Genomic DNA, 22,357 nt, shown 5'->3' on the forward strand with positions numbered 1-22,357 from the left:
TATCTACTACCTATATCTAGCCTAGGGGCTCTTATGATTTTCTGTGTCTTCTTATTTGGATTAATTCCTGAAGCAATGATTTAAGTGGAGAAGACAAAAATTTAATTGTGAGAAGACAAAGTAACATCCTTATATTTATTCCTTCCCTCCTATATGCCCCTCTCCCCTCCCAGCCCTCTTGAGTTTTTCCCTTTTCTGCTTCAACATTGCTGCCGTGAAAGGCAGTGCCATGATAAGGCTGAAGTTTCAGATCCATCGTGGGAGGAAGAAGGATAGGGCTCCTCGGAGGAGTCTGAAAAGCCCCTGGGATTTGGGGCAAACTGGTACATGTGCACCTGCATGCATATTTTTTAGGAGAGAAGATTTTCAAAAGGGTCATTGTTCCCAAAGACTTGAGACCCTGTAGAGAGAAGCTGCTTAGGGCAGGAGCGGGGCCAGATGGTCGGGGTTTTTCCCCATTTCCGTCACCTGTGCCTGCTTTTCCTCTCTCTCTCTCCCTCTGTTCCTCTGTTCTGTTTCCATCATCTTTCCTTTGTCCCCCTCCTCACTTCCAAACCTCCTCCCATGCGTTTCACTCAGCCCCAAGTGTGCCTCGGGGCTGTAGTTGTTCGTGGCCCTGCGCCTGCAGGAGTCCCGGGGTCTGCATGTTTGTAAAGACACACAGGATTGATTGACAGCCTTTTCCAGTCTACCGGGATGCTTGCTGCCTGTGTTGATGTTGCCGGAAGTCCTCTGGCAGCTGAGGATGGGACTTTTGTTTCCATTCTGCCTCATCGAGACAAGCAGACCCGCAGCTGAGAGGATAAGCCCATTGAGGGGAAGGTGGCATCAACCCTGCAGCTGGAAGCCGGTCCAGGGCTTGCTCCTTCGCAATCTGTCAGAGGCAGCTCTATTCGCTGGCAAGGGAAGATCCCGAGTAAATGCTGTATTTGGAGCCAGTCTGTTTGCCAGGTCGCAGGGCTTCGAACTGAGGAAGATCGTAAGATTATAAGCAGGCTTTCATTCTAACAGGAATTCCTTATTTGCATGCCAAATCCAAATGATTTTCCCCTTAGGTTGTCTCACTGAAGCTTTGCAACAGTCAACTCAGATAGCTGGGGCGACAGATAACGTGATTCTCGTTCTCTGCATTAGGAAGTGTGACAGTGGTGCACGTGCACCGTGGTGTGGATTGTGCAGTCTTCACTGTTCCAGTTCAGTTCCAGGGCTGTAGTTGTTTTGGCCAAGTTGCTGGCCCTCTGTAGGCCTAGCTTTTCTCGTCTGTAAAAGGAAGATATCTGCGTGCCAGTACGGTTGTGTGGATTCTGTGATATACTCTGCACAATGTGCCTGGCATAAAGGATCCATGCAAAATGGTCAGTAAACTTGTTCCTGAGTCTTTTCTAAGGATACCCGGTGAATCTTATGGTTGAGGCAAAGCCAGAATCCCCAAACTCCTGATCTTTGGTAAAGAAAGGCCACCGTGATGTGCTTTTTGGATTGTGAATAATTAGACTGAGAACCCCTTTTCTGTCTGTGACAGGTGTGCTCCCTCAACTGAAGGGGTAATAAAGGAATATGAAATGATTTTAACTGAATGTCAAGTTGCCATTCATGCTGGATTGAGGGACTATCATAGCAAGTCAAAAAGAGCAATTAGTTTAGAGTCGAGAGCCAGGATTTGGATTCCTATTCTGTACACTGCCAGCTAGGTTTGAATCCCATCTGACTCCCTACCAGCTGGAAGACCTCTTTACCTCTCCTTCCTCATCTGTGAAATAGACCTAAGACCCACTTGGCCACTTTCTAGGGCTCATGGGGTCTTCGTGCAAGACACTCTGTGTGTTAGGGTGTTTGATGGATTGAGTTGAACTTGCTTGAGTTGAATAGGCCCTTGATCTTATTCCTCCTTAAGCCTCAATAAGGGGGGAGCTTTATGATCCATAACCTCAGCTTAATGTCAGACTGTTTGCCACCACCAGCTCCATGGGGTGGACACTGACCAGGCTAATAAAATAGAGGGAGTTGGCGGCAGTCACCCTCTCACTGGGGCCAGCCTCACCTGGCAGCCAGGGAGATAACTTCCTCTGTGGGATAATGTGAGGGGCCCTGGGAATGGTATCTCATTCCCAAAGATGACTTCCTGTGAACATGGTTTAGATGCTTGTCATTATGCACTTGGCCATGTGTTATATTGGAAATAGCACTGGCCTAGGAAACAGCTTCACATTCAGATTTCCTGCTTTTTCCCTCCCTCCTTCCCTTTCCCCCCTCCCTTTTTTTCCTTCTCTTCTTCCTTCTTCCTTACCACTCTGACAACATCCAATCCCAAAAGCAATAACCTCTTTCTTGTTTTCATCCTCTTTGAAATATTTGTAGCATTTGACGCCATTTTCCCCCTAGAATTCTCTTTTTCCTTAGTATTTTATGAATTACGTGGCTCTTCCTTATTAAAATCCTGACGATTGGGGTTTTCTTCCTTTTTCCCTTACTACTCCTGCTCAAAAACTAGAGTCTGCTTTACCACCTTCTTCTCTTTCATTCACATTTATGCCCTAATTCGGTTGATCATTCATTCATGAAACTCATATGTATTGAGCATCCATTCAGTGGCAGCCACATGAGGGATGCAGTAGGGAAAACAACACACGTAGTGCCTTGACTCACATGTCTTATGGTGTAGGAGGTAGTTGCTGTTTGGCCATGTCTATGCAGGGACAGGGAAGTGGGCGTGTGTCAGGAGCACCTAGGAGATACACTGAAGTCATTCTTGGGCATGGTGGGGAGAGGGGGAGCAGGGCCAAGGAGGGGCTCCTGGAGGGGGACAGACATATGGAAAAGGCTTTAGATGCATTCTGTTTGATCCAATGGCGGTTGACTGTAACTCCAGCTGTAAGTAGCCAGTAATCAGATCTCAGGGCAATGTGAGTGCTCAGAAAACAGAATTCAATATTTGGGAATATGGTGGACAACCTGCCAATAGGTAAGTTTATAAGATAAGTGACATCTTAAAAAGGCTATTAGGGGCCTCCCTGGTGGCGCAGTGGTTAAGAGTCCGCCTGCCGATGCAGGGGATGCGGGTTCGTGCCCCGGTCTGGGAGGATCCCATATGCCGCGGAGTGGCTGGGCCCGTGAGCCATGGCCGCTGGGCCTGCGCATCCGGAGCCTGTGCTCCGCGACGGGAGAGGCCACAACAGTGAGAGGCCCGCATACCGCAAAAAAAAAGAAAAAAAAAAAAAAAAAGGCTATTAGGAGGATGTCTCCAGGTTAGATTGGTGATTGGAATCAATGCCCTTTGCTTTATTCATTATTTCCCTTGTATCTCTCACTCATTCCATCCATTTATTCATTTCCACACCATTTCACTCTTTACTTCCTGCGAGGTTCCTTTTATTCATCTGGTTCTCATTCTCATTTTGACATGCGGACGGAGAGATCAGAGGCTTTGCCTGGGCTGTCAGTGATAAAAGTGGGCCCTGCCCGACCACGCCTCCGCTCCATCCAGGAGGCAGGGACCAGCCTGGCTCCGTCGGCCAGCGTTTGACTCACCCGTTCTTGCCAAGACCTTCCTGAAGGGCTTTCCTTCTTCAAAAAAGAAAATGGAAGCTCCTTAAAAGAGAAAACTAACCCCCTCAGAAGTCTTCATCTGTTGTGATCAGCACAGCAAAGGCTTCTCTGCCCAGCTGGAGGCCGTCGGAGGCTTCGGAGGGGACATCCAGGAGCCTGGGAAAAAGGGGTGCAAAACACCCTTCTATTTTGGGCCTAGGAAGCCGAGGATTTATGGCTCTCCCTGAGACAGCCTGGAGACAGAAGTCTGGGGCAAGCCTGGGTGCCTTGTTGGCGACACCCTGGGGCTGGTGGAGGGAGGGGGTTAGATAGGACCCAGGCTGCACCTTGAACTGCTATAAATTTAATGGGCCAGTTCTGACCCGCTGGCCGGGAAGCAGGCTCCAGCCAGGCCTGGGGGCTGCGGAAGGCTTTTGCTCAGGAGCATCCCTGAGCCAGCCACTCCTCGGCGCCCAGGCTGAGCAGTTGACCCCGACTTAACGAGACCACGACGTGGGTGTCCAGGGCCAGCTCTCCCTCGGGCTGCTTCCCTTGGAGCCAAATCAATATTTATTAATGATCCGCACCCCGCCCCCACCCCGGATGTTTCTTTCTTCACAGAGGGCCTCTGTTGCCCCAGCCTGCCCGAGCCATTCATTAACTGAGGAGCCCCGCAGCCCGGGAGGCTGTGGAGGGGCTCACAGGGGCCAGCCCACCGCGGATGTATTTGCAAAGGTCATTAATGAGCTAATCTGATTTAACTTTTCAAAACAGAGGCCTGGGTCGCTGGGGTCAGTCTCGATTCCCGGCTTTGTGAGTGAGACTGGGTGGGAGGGGAAGGGCCTGTGAGTGTCACTGAAGAAGAGAAAGGAAATGTGAAGGTGTCTTTGAGGAACCAAGGACTTAGGTGTTAAATAGTTACTGCCCCTAAAGCCAGGGGGGCTCGGGATGGAAGGTGGTGAGGACCCGGGGCTGTCCTAGGGATTTTCTTCAAGCCCCTGTAAATTCCTGTGTTAGTGTGTCATCTCCTTCCCCCCTCCAGGCAGGAGAACAGAAATCTAAAGTCAAGGGCCGCTCACCTGCACCTTTTTCTAAACCAGCCTAGCACAGCTCAGCGCACAAGTTCAGTGCACAAGCTACAGAGTTCGGATTCCCGCCCAGCCGGTGCTGTGATCTTGAACAAGTCGCTTCATCTCTCTGAGCCTCAGTTTGCTCATCGGTAAAGCGGAAATAATCGTGTCTACCCCCCTAGGGTTACTCTGAGAATGAAAACAGACAATGGAAGTAAAGTGCTTAGTGCAGCATCTGATGTATAGGAAGCTCACAAAAAATGTAACTTTAAAGGAAAAAACGGTCACTGTAACTTTGGGGCTGGGGAAATTGGAAGAGCCCAGGTGTCGAGGATACAGACACAAGTATGAGCCCTGGCCCTGCCACCAGTGGCCTGCGGAGACTTACTTAACCAGACAAGTGTCCCTGGGACTTTTTTTTGAGAGGTTCAAGTGTAAGGATGACACAGGTCTACCTACTGGGGGTCAGAGGCTTCTCATCCTAACCGAAGAGTAGGTGAGCGCTTGGCTGTTGCACCTGTCTCACAGATGAGAAGCCAGAGACTCAGGAATCAAGGAACTTTCTCTGTGGGAGGGATGGGTAGGAAAGCTGAAACTTGAACGCAGACCTACCGGCTTCCAGTCGCTTCTCTGCAGTCTCCTGCCTTTAGCACTTGCGGTCCGCACCCTGTTTTGCTTCCCAGCCCTGCTCAGCTGGGCCTCTTCCCCAGGCAGTGAGCCATGGCAGGACCTTGGTCCCCCCCGACCCCCAACACCCAGAACTTGCCTCTCCTGGGTCTCATTTCCTTAAGCCCTGCTCGTCCCTGCTCCCCGGGCTGATAGCTGGTGAACTACTTCTCTTAATCGTCAAGCCCAGCCTGGGTCCTCTTTTCTACCGCAGAGGCTGTACCCAAGGGCCTCCGGGGGACGACACCTTAACGTCACGTGAGGTCTGGGGAGGGGATGGGGGAACTGATTCAAAGGTAGGACTGGGCTGCTGCCTGGAGAAAGTGTGTACCAGGCCCATCCCCCCTTATTACCTGGCTTTCTCTAATGAAAATAATGATCGCTATAGTGATAATAATACCAAATGCTCATAATGTGAGTATCTGTGCCAAGCACTGTCCTAGTCCTGCCTTATCTCATTTAATCCTCACACACTCTGAAGTACATACTCTTATTATAGCCATTTTACAGATAGGAACCTGGGGAACAAAGGGGTTAAGTAATTTGCACAAAGTCTCAACATCTCAAAGTAGCAGAGGTGAGATTTGGACCCAGGCAGTCTGGCTCCAGAGTCTGTGTGACTAGCCACAAAGCTTTGCCACTTCTCTAGCCTGCTCTGTTCTGGGTCTTTTCTGGATGATGATGGGGCCCAGAAGCCACCGAAAGCCCCTTGACTTGGGTGAGCACCCCATGGCCTCGCAGTGCCCCCTCCCCTGGGGGTCCCTGACAGTCTCCCTGACTAGGTCCTAGCTGCTTCGACCTTTGCCTTCTCTTTGCCAAGACTTGAATCCTTTGAGTCTTTGCAGACCTCTCAAGTTCTCTGATATTTTTTTCCACCAAGAGGTCTGAACCAAGCCATGTGGCCCAACTACAAAGTGTTTTCCCTTTGGAGGAGAGAAGAAAAAAAAAAAAAGTCAGCCAAAGCTGAAAATATGCTGGTTCTGCTGCCCTCTGGCGTTCAGTTGGGAGCCGGCCGGCACACCCAGCTGTGAACCAAGGCGGGGACAACAAAGCTTTTCTCTGGAATAGAGAGCCCTGTTTCTTGGGTGAGAGAAAGGGAAATGGTGGGGGCCATGCATTTTGGATGCTGAAGAAATGCAGTGGCTCTACTTCCAGAAACAAGCGAGGCCGACACATTAATTGACTGGAAGTATCAATATATTTTCATGTGTCCTCTGGCCAGCCTCAGCCCTCCATAGTTGGAATATGAAACCCAAAAGGGACTGCAGCGGCTAGTGAATCCCCCAGCTCGAATTTTATACAGGGGGAAACTGAGGCCCAAGATCAGGAATCCTGGTAACATCAGAGCCAGATTGAAAAGGAGCTTCTAACTCCAGTCTCCCTTCCTTCCTCCTCTTCTTCCTCCTCCTTTTTCTTCTCCATCATCATCATTAAACTTTTTCCCATCCTAATTGTCAACACCGACTGAGCACTTACCGTGTGGGCCGGTCACTGTGCTAAGATGTGTCCCATTTCCTGTAGCATTTAATGTATGCAATGGTGGCAATAATAGGGAATGACAGTTTTAATCCATTTCGTGGCTAAAGAAACTAAGGCTCTGAGCGATAAAATACGCGCTCAGTTACACAACAGAATAAGTGGTTGACCTCCTGGCCTTGCTGAAAGGCTTTCTACTCTGCCCCGTGCACTATATTAACAGCAGAGTAAAAGGAAAAAAAAATCCCTGGAGCTTGCAGCTGAATAATACTAGTACAGAAGTGCCTCTTCTATTGTGCTTTGGTTTACTGTGCTTCACAGATTCTGTGTTTCTTACAAATGGAAGGTTAGTGGCTGCCCTGTGTCAAGCAAGTCTATTGGCGCCATTTTCCCAACAGCATTGGCTCACTTCCTGTCTCTGCGTCCCAGTTTGGTAATTCTCACAATATTTCAAACTTTTTCATGATTGTATTTGTTATGGTGCTCTGAGATCAGTGATCTTTGCTATCACTACTGTGACTCACTGAAGGCTCAGATGATGGTTAGCATTTTTTAGCAATAACGTATTTTTTATTTATTGTTTTTTCATACATAACGCTATTGCACACTTAATAGACTACAGTATAATGTAAACATAACTCTTATATGTACTGGGAAACCACAAAATTCACGTGACTCACTTTATTGTGCTATTCTCTTTACTGCGGTGGTCTGGAGCCGAACCCACAATATTTCCAACATGAGTCTGTATTCACTATGTACCAGACACTGTTCTCAACAAATCACACATATTAACTCTTTTAAACTTATGTTGTTTCTATAAAGTATACTTTATTATCCCCACTTTACTTATGGGAAGACTGAGGCACAAAGAGGAATAATTTGTCCTGGATGCCACAGAGGGTAAATATAGAGACAGCATTCAAGCCTAGGCTGTGTGGCTCTGTTATCCAGGCCCTTAACCATGACCAGTCTGTGTCTCCCTGAGGCAAATAGGGATCCAGATCTGGGACAGATCTAGGAACAGGCTCTGGCTATTACAGTCCCCTTGAGCCATGGCAAGGTCGTGTCCTGTCTCTAGGACCCTCACCCTGAGGTCTGGAGCCACAGGATGTTATATAAAATAGTATCCCCATCTCCTTGCACTGCTTTGTTCTTCTTCAGGAATTTCCCGGCATTGTTATATATTTAAATTTATTTATTGTTTATTCTTTGTCACCCTCACTAGAATATAAGCACCACAGGCATGAAGACTCCACTGTATTCACCTCTCAACGTCCAGTGCCTGGTAGTAGTGGATGCTCAGTACATAATCATGGAAATGCCTTTGGCAAGGCTAATGGCCGCCCCGCCCCTCCAAGTCAGAAAGGGGTGCCACAGGAAAGGGCTGGGGGCAGCTGTTATTGCCAGAATTATGGATAATTTTTAGGCAAAAGAGAGACTATGAACGAGCGGGGACGGGCTGCCTTGGAAGTGAGGTGACAGGGAGACAACATGCTAGAGAACCAGGAAGCGTCTTGGAGGAAATCCCGAGTCCTCGCTGACTGCAATAGGATGTCCTTCCTCAAGCCCTTCCAAACTTGGGTAGGGAATAGACCCCATTTTCATTGCTGACAACAGAGGTCCATTGTGCAAGGGAAGGCACTGGATTCAAGGAGAAAGAAAAGCTTGAGGAGAATTCAGGTGACAAAGTGGGGAGTCAGGTCCCATGCTAAGTGAGCAGAACATGGTGCTGAGTCATCCCAGACTCCAAAGTCTAGCCTTTGGGACCGCAGAGGTCCATAAAGAGACTTACCCTCCATGTTCCTCAGTTTCCTCTTCTGTACAATGGGGATAATAATAACTCCTACCTCATGGGCCTGTTAGGAGAATTGGGTGAGGTACGGTATGGAAAGTGTTTAGGACAGTGCCTGGCACACAGCAAGAGCTATATAAGCATTAGCTGGACTTAACTACGTCTGTTCCCATTGCTACTATTATAGGGAGCCCACCTTGAGAAGTGGGCTGGTTTTAGGGGCATGGAAGCCTTCAGGTGGGAAACTCTAAAGACAATCAGGCCGTCAGGCTCCAGCCCTCACAACCACTGTGCTCCCCACCCCCATACCTGGCAGGACAGATTTTGCGGTCCAGACTTGAGACCACAGAGTCATCCAAGCCCGAGTTTCAATCCTGAATCCACTGTTTCCTAGCAGTGTGTGTATTTGGGTTTGTCACTTAACCTCTCTGTATCTCAGTTTTCTCATTTTTAACATGGGGAGACCAACAGTACCCACCAATAGTACAAATACTAAGTAAAGTATTTACAATGATACTCAGTGTTAGTTTTTATTATTAACATAGGAAGTAGAAAGCTTAGCATCTCAGATCTATGGAAACGAGGCTCTAAATGGACCGTTATTACTGCTATTCAGATAAGCATCTTCTTTTGGTGGAATGCAGCTGATGCTTGTCTGATGCCGTTATGGTAGACCATGGAAGACAGTTCCCCACTCTGGCCACTAGATGGCATACATATTCTTTCCTGCACACCCCCCCCCCCCCCCCCCCGCCGCCAGCAGGGTCAGAATCAGAAATAACGTGCAAGAGATGGAAAGCTAGGTTTTGTGGGCCACTCGGCTGCACCCTTTACCTACATTCTCATTTACACCCCCCAACAATCCCCAGATTAAAGGAGATATTTCACCAAAAATGCTAAGCACAGTACCTGGCACATGGTAAGGTCTCAAAAAATGTTTGGGATGCTTTCTATTGCTGTTGCTGCTATTCTCAGTTTTATGGAGTTGGGACTGAGACACAGAGAAGATGAATAGGCAGCTGGGGCCTAGATTATAAGCCAGACCTAACTGGCTGTAAGTTCAGCATCTTTTCCCCTAAACTTTCCTCCCTCCTTTCCCTCCACGCACCTAGAACTACAGTGCGCTCCTGCCTGGTTCCTGACTTCTTGGAACTTAAGTTCAAAATGTCCTTGTCTGTTCATTCTTAGGATGGTTCCCCTCCCAGTGTGTCTTCTTCCTTGAAGGCCACATACATTTAGGAGCTACCACCTGTGCTTTGCCCTGAGGTCCCTCTGCAGGACCCAGTCACTGTGGGTCACACAATGCAGACCCCATCTTCTCTCCCACTATGCTGCTGCTTCAGAACAAGCCCACAGAGTTTTAGGTGCTGCAAGGCATCGTCAAACTGCCGGACTGCATTCATTCTCTGTCACCAGTGGCTTTCAAATTGGCTTTGGCATCAAACGGTTTTGCCGGGGTCCCTGTGGGCCCTTGGGAGGGAGACTCATGATAGGAAGATGGGGTCATGAGAAAAGAACTCATGGGCTCATCTGTGCTTACAGTAGAACAGTTCTGTTTTACCTAACTTATATTCTGGAATATACCTGAAACACATATTACATGAAATATTCTGCTGCTACAGTAAACCATCAAAAACCACTCCATTATGCCACGATAGGTGGAAAGGAGGTGAATTCTGAGATAATTCAGAGAAAATTTCCAGGAAAGAGAGTATGTTTAGGAATGTGTTTTCAAATTAGTTTCCAAGGTGCTAAGTGAAATAAGGCAGACAGAAAAAAAAAAGTTAAATACTACATGGTATCACATCTAGGTGGAATCTTCAAAAAGTAAAAAGGTAAACTCATAGAAACAGAGAGTAGATAACTGGTTGCCAGGGGCTTAAGGGTCGGGAAATAGGGAGGGGTTGGTAAAAGGGTACAAACTTTCAGCTATAAGATGACTAAGGTCTGAGGATCTAATGTAAAACATAATGACTATAGTCGATAACACTGTATTGCATCAATGAAATTTGCAAAGAGAGTAGACTCCTCCCCCAACAAAAGATAAATATGTGAGGTGATGCATGTGAATGGGGAGAATCCTTTCACCATGTATATGTCTATCAAATCCCCACGGTATATGCTTAAAATACCTTAAATTTTTGTTGATTATTCAGTAAAGTTGAATAAGCAAATAACTTTACTTATTCAGTAAAGTTGAATAAGCAAGTAAGTAAATAAAATTAGTTTCCAAGGAAAATAAAATTTGACTTTCGGGGGTTATCTGAGACCCCACTTGCCACCACCATGGACTTTAATTGGAGCTGGTCCCAAGCTTCTGATCTCGGTGAGGCCTTTGGCCGTGTCCTGCCAATCTGCTGCTCAGGACTTTGCCCTTTCTGTGTTGCAGTGCCCTGGTTCCCAAGAACCATTCAAGAGCTCGACAAATTTGCCAATCAGATTCTCAGCTATGGAGCGGAACTGGATGCAGACCACCCCGTGAGTCCATGGCCCCTCTGATGAGATTCTATTAGTACCTCCCCTCCCGCACCAGACTTCCCTCCCTTCCTTTGGAGCAATGTATCTTTGTTTGCTTGTACAACAAACATTTATTGAGTGCCTACTTAGACATCTTCAGCATCATCGTTATCATGGTTACTATTGTTGAAGCAAATACAGATCATTATCCACATCCAGAAACTATTGTTTATGTATCATATATGTATGTCAGTGATGTGTATACACACACACACACAAACACACACACATATGTAAATCATCTTTATTTCTGACTTGGTCCAACTCCAGAGGTTTAAATCAAGCGTTTGGGAAACACTAAACTACTAACAACTCTGCCAGGTACAGTGGAGCTGTAGGGAGTGGTGACACTGGAACTGGATTTCAAAGCCTGAGAACAAGATGCTAGTCCAATAAAGGAACTGAGAGGCTTTATGAGCTGAGGGTACAGCATGTGCAAAGGCTCAGCGTTCTGAAAGTATCTGGAATATTTGGGGAATGGCTGGCTGGCGTGTTAGGTGTGAGCGTGAGAGTGTCAGAAGATGAGCCTGGGCGGTGGGTTGTGGTCAGAATTTAAAAGATCTGATGTATTTGACAGAGAACTCGAACTGTGTCCTGTGTCCTTTAATATTTCTAAGTGAAGGACCGGTGTCAGGGATCCTAATCATTCCCTTTTCTAGGGCGGAGGGTTCCAGGGAGGAGCAGCCCATAGGTGAGAAATGCCACCATCATGTTGACGGTCTTTTATTCTCTGCCCAGGCAAATGGTTCCTCAGTCTTTAAATGATATGGAAGCTGTTTTCCTTCACAAAAGCGATGGTTACTGTAATTTGCTGGGAGCCTCTGCATTTCATCAGGACTCCGTTTTCTTCTTCCATTTATGTGGTCTTTACAGTTGAGCAGGTTGTGAACTTGCTCTTCACAAGGGCTCTTTTCAGTAAGCAAAGCAGATGTTCCCATTTTACAGACAGATTCATTAAGGCCCAACATGAGTAAATAACTGTTCTAAGGTCCCATGCTGAACTTTGGATCCTTTGACTCTTACCTCAGTGCTCACAGTGCCTGAGGACAAAAGTCTAGCCAGTGGCAGAAAAATTCAGGCCCCTTCACAGAGACAAAGAGCAAGCTATTTCGGGGGTAGGCTGGCCTTTTAAAATATGAACAGTTGTTGTTCCAGTTCAAATCATAAACCCCTTAGAGTAGACTCCAAAATACAGAAAAGCATGAGGAAGAAAATAAAGATCATCCATCATCTCTTTTTTTATCTTATTTATTTTTTATTTCTCTTTTTTCTCTTGGTGCTATTCTGCATTTTTTTACACTGAGAAAGTGTTTTATAAACAGAAGCAAAGGTGAATTCCCCCCCTGCTCCTAGGCTTCAGAACAGAAAAAACAAAAATCACCTATTACACTGTCCAAAAATAATCAATATTTTATTTCTTTATTTAGACAGACATGAATATATATGTTTTAAATGCAGTGCCATAACTTACTAACCAGCCCCCAACAGCAAGCTTTTAGGAGGTTTTCAGTCTTTCACTGTTATGATAATTTGGCAGTGAATCTTCCTGCCTGTGTGTGTGAACTCCCAGAGCTTCTTTGATTCTTACTTGTGAAGTTACTTAATCTAAGGATAGAAATTGGATTTCAGGCTCCTCATCTTTATTATTTAAATACCCTCTCCCTGCAAAAAGTAGAGGTAAAGTCAGAGCGTTTGGATGCCGGTCTCATCTTCCTGGGTAGGATGCAACCCAGTCCCATGGAGCCCTGGGGATGGCAAATGTCGTACAAGGAGAAGCTTTACATCCCCTTTGACGAGTCGGTGTCGGGCCGCTCTGCCCTGGGAGCAAAGCATCTCTAAAAATACTGTTTCTAAGAAAAGCTGGCCACCCTTGACCCTGTACCTGGTATGGGCCCCATCGGGGTATTTTCTTCTCTTTCCCAGCTGCCTCCTCCTCCCCTGTCTCATGTCCCTTCTGTTGGCCATGTGTCTGGCTCATGTGGAACAGTGGGGGAAGAGGCCAGTCCTCAGATATGGCCTGTTCCCTCTCTTTATCTTCGTGTCTCCTCAGAGGCAGTCGGGGCTGGGCTTAAAACTCCACTGGAATTCATTGTCTTTACAGATCCAGCCCATGTCTTTGGCTCCCTGGCCTCTCCATGGCATGCATTTTATCATAAAACTATAATTTACCAGGTACACAGTCCCCCTGACGAGGAGGCCAGGCTCTCTCTGTTCCTTCCTGTGGCTTCTCATCAGATCCCGGGAACTTACGGGCCAATGTCAAGAGTAAACCCTCCAGGGTGCTTCCCTGCAGCCTCTGGGCCTCACGGGGCCTGGCCTCGCCGTGAGGAGTGGCTTGGGTGTTCTCCCCGAAAGAACCCTCTGTTCCTCCTGGCCCCCTGGTGTTCAGGATGATCTTCCCCTGACCCCCTGCCCTGGCAGCATGTGCTGACATTTGACCCAGCAACTCACTTCAAGGCCTCCAAAAGAGCCACTTTGAGAAATGAGGCCAAGGAAGATTGTTCCTGAAATGCAGGGTAAAGGGCCTTTGCCTTTCAGCTCGCTAGTGAAGCGGGACTGTGAAACGGGGTAGCTGACCTTTCTTCTGCCAGCAGTCTCCCGCCTTCCCTCCTTCCACAAACATTTATTAAGCAAATGACATTCACAGCTAGCGTTTCTTAAGCGTGGACTGTATGTCAGGCACTGTGCTAAATGTTTTATCCACATTTTCCAAATTTAAACGTTATAACCATCCTGGGAGGATTGTATTTTCTCATTTTCAGAGGAGAAATCTCAGACAAAGAGGGCTGTGTGGACTCACGTGTATGTGAACTGTGTCCCAAGCCGCATAGAGGAAAGGGGGTTGAAATGATTAATAAGATATGGTTCCTGCCCTCCAGGGGCCTTCAGTCTCGGGGTAGAGCAGGGAGGGGTGCCCACTCTTCCCAAGGGATGCCGGAGGGGACTGGGATACAGCTTGGTAGGCGGAATCCAAGTGGGTCTGCGGGATTCCCATTTCTAAAACGGACTCTCCTTTCTCTGACCATCTCCCAGCCTCTGTGCTCCTGTTCATGTCATTTCCCTTCCCCGAGACACTTTTCCTTATCCTCTCACTTCTTTCCCTGCTGGCAAACCTCTCTTCATCTTTTAAGACCCAACTCATATATCTAGGTTTCCGTAAAGCCTTCCCCTTACTTCTTTCCCCAGGCCAAGCTTTTCACACTGATGCTGCAGAACTGTGTGCACTGTGTTTTATACTTTGAACACAGAGTATCAGATCAAAATAAATTCACTACCTCATAGGACTTCTACAAGGGTCATGAGCATGCTTCTCAAATTGTAGTCTTTGAAAAGAAATTCATGATCAAAGGGAGAAAGGCTGCATTCTAGAGCCTCATTTTAAGCATTTACAAGTCCCATTATCTCATTAGAGGCTTTGGAAAATCCTGTAAAAATGAAACCCATTCAACCAATGCCCCTTACATTTATGTACCCATGGAACCCCCTTTTCATGGAATACCATGCAATATTATCTTAAATGGTAAGTGTTCCATGAAACACAGCTTGGGTAATATTTGGTTAAATCATAACACACAAAGTACATGATTAAACACCAGATTTAATGAGTCAGATAGCATACACTATCATCAGTTCTAAGGTTCAGTCCAGTTTTGGGACTGGAATGGTTAAGGAGGACTTTGGGAAAGAGGGAGGTCTGAGGTGAGCCCTCTAGTAACAAGGTCAGTAGGGCCAACTGTTTATCAAACAACCCCCAAATCTCTATGGATTAACCCAATAAAAGTTCATTTCCAGTGTTGGTCAATAGGGAAATTGCTTCATGCAGTCTTGGCAGAGACCAAGTCTCTGTCCATCTCATGGCAGCACCCTCATCCGGGTCCTGGAAGCTGTCTCCATTCTCCCAGGCGTGGGAGAAGAAAAAGTAAAAATTACGCCTGGGAGGTTTTTTTTTTTTGTGGTACGCGGGCCTCTCACTGTTGTGGCTTCTCCCATTGCGGAGCACAGGCTCCGGACGCGCAGGCTCCGCGGCCATGGCTCACGGGCCCAGCCGCTCCGCGGCATGTGGGATCTTCCCGGACCAGGGCACGAACCCGTGTCCCCTGCATCGGCAGGCGGACTCTCAACCACTGTGCCACCGGGGAAGCCCCGCCTGGGAGGTTTTTATGATCCAGGATTCAAGGTGACTCACAAACCTTCACTCGAATTCCACCGACTGCAGCTCAGCCACAGGGCTGCTACCTCCTGCGAAGGAGGCTGGGAACAGTGGTTTAGCAATGTTCTCTGAAAGTAAGGGGGGCTCAGATCTTGGGGAGCACGAGGAACCTCTGCCACACAGACCCAAACCCCAGAGCTCCCTCCTCCAGTTTCCCTGGCACCTGCACCTGTGTCTAAGCTGAAGATCTGCACAAGGGGAGGCTTTCGGGTGGAGAAAATATTAGCTAATACAACTGCTTTTCTGTGTCTCTTTCTACTTCTTGATCTAAATCTCTCAAACTGCTTTTCAGTCTTTCAAGCTGTGGATATTGATTTTCCCTGCTCTCCAAAAAGAGCCCCACTCATCCCCAAGAGCAGGGAAGTCTTTCCAGTACTTCTCTCCTTCCCTCTTCCTTTGCCCATCCATCCTTCTCCACCCGAGGACCCTGTCAAAGTCTGTTCTAAGGATTAGTCAGCTAGTTGAATCATCAAAGACTTCCTTTTTTAAAACAAACAAACAGACAAACAAAATATATATATATATATTTATTTATTTATTTATTTGCCTTTGCTGAGTCTTAGCTGTGGCACAAGGGCTCTTAGTTGAGGTATGCATGTGGGATCTAGTTCCCTGACCAGGGATCGAACCGAGGCCCCCTTCATGGGGAGCATGGAGTCTTAACCGCTGGACCAGTGGGGAAGTCCCTCATCAAAGACTTCTTGCACTTCTACTAAGCTGCTCTGTCAAAGCATAATTTTTAAAGAGATACAGGTAGATAGTGAACATCTGTCAAAAATCCATTGACTCAGTTAGTAAGGGAAACAACAAAATGACAAAGATGGTGCAAAGGAAGATACAAGAGACCAAAGCATATATACGGTCATTGAAAAGTAGGATGCCGGAATGAGACTGAAAAGGTGAATACACGTGATTAACATCCTATAAAACAATAAGCCGTCACCATGAGTGTTTTCTATTGGACAGAAGTCATTTGCAACTCGATCATAAAATAAATGTTTTGAAACTTACCAATCTTCTATAAGTCAACATCTAACTTTGAAGAGTTTGGGCCTTACTAAGTAGTCAGTTGCACATCAAACAAATATACCTGCCCCTAGAGCATGCAGTGAGCTTTTTAGACAGTGATCTAATAGGACTTTGAAAAGGCACACAGTAATTTTTTTTTTGCCTAAGTTTTGCATAATTTTTCTTAACAGCTCCTACTCAGGAGTATGCTAAGTACGCTTTGCCCTGAAAATCCAGTGATAAGTAAGATAAACAGATTCCTGAGTTTAGTAATTATTAACAAATATAATGATTGAAAGGAGAAACACTCAGTTTGCTGAGGGAACCTATTGTAGAGAGAAACCAATAAACTTCAGGAAAATCAAGGTAGGTTCCTAAAAGCTGAAACCAAGTTGGAAAGACCAAGTAGTAGCTTGTTTGTCTGAGAGAGTGTGGAAGAGTGTTGCAGTCAGAGGGAACAGCATGTGTGAAGGCCTTAACATGGGAAAAAGCATAGTGTGTTCAAAGAATTCAAATAAGACTGATTTGGATAAATTTGGAGACATAGTATACAGGCAATTATAGTTGGAAACGTAGGCAGGGCCAGATCACGTACAACCTTGTGGACAATGTTAAGGATTTTGGACTTTATCTTAAAAGTGGTAAGAAGCCATTGAAAGTTTGTAGAGCAGGGAGAGACCCTACCAGGTTTGTATGTTGTTAAGTCTCCTTGGGCTGAAGTGTGGGAGGGGGTTATGAGGAACAGACAAAGAAAGGCCACTTGGAAAGTAGTTGTAGTAGTCCAGGAGAGAAATGATGGGGGCCTGAATCAAAGTGTAGCAGTGAGATTAAAGTAAAAAGGATAAACTCAAGATATTTGGAAGGAAAAATGGACAAAAATTATCAAATGTGAAGAGGAGAGAGGTCAAACAATTCCCGGATTACTGACTTGGGAAGTCAGGTATCCGAATCTTTTCCAGAATAGTCTTCTTGGCCTTATTGGTGGTGACCATGGCCAGCAATGCAGAGTGGGCAAGAGGAGGGGTTGTGGTCAGCACTGTCCTTGTCTATTGACTTGCAAGTCTTTGGTGAGTGTCTACAGCATGGCGATGGCAGGTAGTTAAAAAATACGACTTTGAGCTTCTTGTCTCCTGTGTACCATCCTTCCTCCAGTAGGTGTGGGACTGATAGAATGCAGAAAGCCTCTCACTATTGCCCTAGATGCAATATAAATAGCAAGGTAAGAATTCGGCAGATGCTCTTTTAAAAGCCCAGGGATGGGTGACGGGACTGAGTGAACCATTCCAGAGTACATCCTTTTCATATTCTGAGCCAGACTTCTCAGCTTGTGGATTTCCCACCATTTTGCACAAATGCATCATTTTTTCACTGTCTCCTTTGTACTCGGAATTTTACTTGATACCCTGCTTACATTACCTAATCTAATCCACCCGACACTGTGAGGTAACTACCATTACTAGTTTCATTTTACTGATGAAGAAACTAGGGCTCTAAGAGGTGAACTAACCAATGTCAGGCCATGCTCCTAGGGATTGAATGAGTGAGTAATCCAACCCAGCGTGTTCAACTTCAGTAGTCTAAAGATGGCATTTCTGAGGTTTAATCTCCGCCATGATATCAAGAAATGATAAAGATCTCAGTCTAGAAGAATACTCACTCAGAAGACTTTTCCATATGGTTACCGTCTCCCCAAAATCCCCAATGAAGCAAAAGCACAGACTTCAACACCACAAGTAACAAAAATGTTGAGATTAAGGAAAGTGATTGCATGTGGACCGCAGGTGATGTTACAACTTCGCACCCTGTAGAATTCTTTCCCCTTTCTCCCATCCACTCCTCCTCTCTTCCCCCTCCCCCTCACCACTCCTCCACCAACAATATATTTTCCTGTCAAAACATACTTGGTTACATGCAGTGCAACCAAAATTGCTGCTATTAGCTTAATTGAGACAGGGTGATTATAAATAAATTACATGCAGTGCTACTGAAATTGCTGCTATTAGTCTAAATTGAGACAGGATGATTAGTCATCACCAACTGTAGCTTAATTCAGAGTGTATTCCACATGTCTGCAGAGCCCTGTGGTCACCTGGCAGCCCAGAGGATGCAAGACCAAGTCTCTGAGAGATGGACTCCAGACTTTTGCTGCTAACTGAGAGCCGCCTAGTTGGCAGTGTCCCTTCGCAGGCTGATAATGAACTTCTTAGAAACTTGAGCTGGCAAAGGACCATGGTTAGAAACCTTCCCATCTGGAAAACCTTTGTATTATATTATATTTGGATGCGTTGGTGTAGCTCAGTGTATGAATCTGCTGTCACCTCCCCGAATAATTTGAGATGGATTTTTAATATTATTTTACTTTATTTATAATTATAAAAGGGGTAGGGATAAATTAGGAGGTTGGGATTAACATCTACACACTACTATATATTGAATAGATAACCAACAAGGACCTACTGTATAGCACAGGGAACTATAATCAATATTTTGTAATAACCTATAAGGGAAAAGACTGAAAAAGATATATATGTATATGTATGCATAACAATCCCTGTGCTGTATACCTGAAACTAACATGATATTATAAATCAATTATACTTCAAATAAATAAAAGTGAAACAATAAAATAAACTCAAACTGTAAAAAGGAAAAAGAAATCCACACTCACAGGAGAAAAATTCAAAAGCCTAAATAGTACAGAAGAATAAAACAGTTCCCATTTTCATACCTTTTGTTGGATATGGTTGTATTTATTCCATCATTTCATTTTTATACTATTTATATAATCCCTCTGACATAGTTGATACCTACTGGATATATAATTTTATTTTAAGCTTTTTTTTTTTCACTGATGGAAAAGTCTTTAAACTGCCTAGACAAAGTACATTGAAGATTAAAGATAAATGGGAAGAGAAATTGCCATGGGCATCCCATTCTGGAGACAGTATAATGAAGTGGAAATCCACTGGTTAAGGGAATTCTTCGCTTGTCTCCCTGGTTACCTGTCTCAACCCTCAAACCTCAGCTTACCACCTGGCTAGGACCAGAAAACCCATGTGGAGGTACAGGTTCTGCAGTTTAGGGCCCCTGGGCAATTGGCTCTACGGGCTTCACTTTCTTCATATCTGAATCAAAATACAAATATAGATATTCTCCAAGGCACCTCAGAAGCGCAAAGGTCTATGCTTTGTACTTAGGGGCTAGAGAAGGCCATGACTGTTAAATAAGACTTGTAGGTGAGGATGACTGTAAAGGTCAAGCATTAATGATTGACAAACATTAACGTTATATTTTGAGTCCTAAGTGTGGAGGTGTGTTCTTCATTTAGCCCAGTAGACAGGTTCCTAAAAGGGTGTTAGAGCTGCTTGGAAATCAAATGATAGTGCCCAATCTTCTTACTGTATCATCCCACAGCAACTTACCTTCACCCAGTAGAACAGGGCCCAGCATAGTTTTAATTTTTCAGATTCCTAAGCTTGTTTATTCAAAACCATTCAGTGCTTAAGAGAAAACACGATAGTTATACTTTGTAATGACCATGTCCTGGAATCTTTTCTGAATTGAGTAATCACTTAATTTATCTGAGATTTAGTTTTAGAACAAAAAACTAAACAGTATGGTAATTTTACTTTACTTTTCCAGTGTGAAACATTTAGATTTCTCTGTTTCTCAAAATATATCCTGGGAAACAAAATAGGGAGCTCCTTTCTTCCCTCCCTCCCTCTCTTTGTTTATCCCTCCCTCCCCCTTATGCTTTTCTTCCTTTCCTCTTTCAGCAAGTGTTTGTAGTTCTTTCTGTATGCCAGACTCTATGCCATGGATTCTCAGGTGAAATTGCATTATATACATGAACCCTGGTTTTTTGGAATTACTGGTAGAGCTGGATTTTAAAAAAACAAAAAAATAACCAACCAACTAATCAAACAAAACAAAAAACAATATCTGAAAGTCAGGGAGTACTTATCCTTTAAAAAAAGTCTTTACATATTACTCTCCGCGACATTAGCCTTTGTTTTTGATTCACTAATGTCTTGGTTTGGAGGGATGGTGGGACAGAGAAATTTCAAGCTAAAGTGATGGGCGGCATGGTTTATTGGTAAATGCTTGGAGGGGACAAAGCAAAGTTCTATAGTGGTGACACCAGTGTCTTGTCTTACTAAAACTCAGATCACAATCAATTTTGGGGGGAAAATGACCTTTTTTCTAGCTTTATTGAAATATAATTGACACAACATCATGTAAGCTTGATGCTGATTTAATACATGTATATATTGTGAAGTGATTACCATAATAAGGTCAGTTTACAACTCTATCACGTCTCATAATTACCATTTTTTTCCTGTGGTGAAAACATTTAAGATTTATTCTCAGCAATTTTCAAGTATATAAAACACTATTGTTAACTATAATTGTCATGCTGTACATTAGATCCAGAACTTATTCATCTTATAACTGGAGGTTTGACCCCTTAACCAACATCTCCCTGTTTATCCCACTCTCCATCCTCTGGCAACCACCAATCTACTTTCTGGCTATGAATTTGGCTTTTTTGGATTCCACATATAAGTGAGATCATACAGCATTTGTCTTTCTCTGTCTGACTTATTTCACTTAGTAAAATGTCCTCAAGTTCCATACGCGTTGTCAGAAGGTTTCCCTTCTTTTTTATGGATGAATAATATCCCATTGTTTGTATATACCACGTTTTCTTTATCCATTTATCTGTCAGTGAACACTTAGGTTGTTTATTATGTCTTGACTATTTGAATGAGGCTGCAATGAAATGGAGGTGCAGATATCTCTCCAAGGAAGTGAGTTTATTTCCTTTGGATATATACCTAGAAGTGATATTGCCAGATCATATGGTAGTTCTATTTTTAATTTTTTGAGGAACCTCCATATTGTTTTCCAAAGTAGCTGTACCAGTTTACATACCCACCAATAGTGCACAAAGGTTTCCTTTTCTCCACATTCTTACCAACACTTATCTCTCGTCTTCTTGATAATAGGTATTCTAACAAGTATGAGATGATAGCTCATTGTGATTTTGATTTGCATTTTACTGATGATTAGTGATGTTGAGCATCTTTTCATGTACCTGTTGGCCATTTGTATGTCTCCTCTGCCTATTTCTAAATCAGATTATTTGATTTTTTTTCTATTGAGTTGTATGAGTTCCTTATATACTTTGGATATTAACTCCTTATCTGATGTATGGTTTGCAAATATTTTCTCCCATTTTCTAGGTTGCCTTTTCATTTTGTTAGTTGTTTCTTTTGTTGTGCAGAAACTTTTTTGTTTGATGGAGTCTCACTTATTTACTTTTGCTTTTGTTCCTTGTGCTTTTGGTGTCATATCCAAAAATTCATTCCCTAGACCAAGTTCAAGGAGCAATCTAGAGAAAGAAGAACAAAGCTGGAGGAATCACATGTCCTAATTTCAAACTATATTACAAAGCTATAATAATCTAAACAGCATGGTACTGGCATAAAAGCAGACAGACTAATAGAACAGGATCAAGAGCCTAGATATGAACTCATGCACATACAGTCAACTAATATTTGACAAGGGAGCTAAGAATACTCAGTGGGGAAAAGAATAGTCTCTTCAGTAAATGATGTTGGGAAAACTGGATATTAACATGCAAAAGAATGAAATTAGACCCCTATCTTACACCACTCACAAAAATGAATTTGAAATGCATTAAAGACTTCAATGTAAGACCTGAAACAATAAAACTCTAAGAAGAAAATATAAGGAAAATGTCCTTTTAACCAATTGGGATCATGTCCATCTCAGGGATGTGACCTCCCCCCACACCCCCAACACTGAAAGACACACTTGGCCTCTCTTCATCCAGAAGTGTGCTGCTTGAAAATTGCTGAGGAAAGGCTGCCTGCAGTTCAGCCTCAGAGGAGAAATTATCATCCTTTCTATGTACTGAGGCAGAATCGCAGTGAGTTGAGCCCCTGCCAAGTTGTAAAGGTTGACATTTACTGAAGTGAAGTGAAAAGAGCAAGAACTGGGTGATTCAAATCCTGGCTTCAACTTCGCCGGACTGCACTTCTCTGAGCCAGTGTTTATTCTGGA

At 44.6% G+C, this 22,357-nt stretch overlaps 1 protein-coding gene across 1 annotated transcript in view; it reads left to right on the plus strand.

The window, feature by feature from the left end:
• The window catches only part of PAH (phenylalanine hydroxylase), a 71,370-nt gene that overhangs the window by 25,006 nt on the left and 24,007 nt on the right, over positions 1-22,357 (plus strand). The window contains exon 4 of the mRNA XM_060112764.1: positions 10,922-11,010. Within this exon, the coding sequence (XP_059968747.1) occupies positions 10,922-11,010 (89 nt within the window). The remainder of the gene's footprint in view (positions 1-10,921; positions 11,011-22,357) is intronic.

The sequence above is a fragment of the Mesoplodon densirostris genome, chromosome 11 (genome assembly GCF_025265405.1).
Source record: "Mesoplodon densirostris isolate mMesDen1 chromosome 11, mMesDen1 primary haplotype, whole genome shotgun sequence".
Taxonomy (NCBI): Eukaryota; Metazoa; Chordata; class Mammalia; order Artiodactyla; family Ziphiidae; genus Mesoplodon; species Mesoplodon densirostris.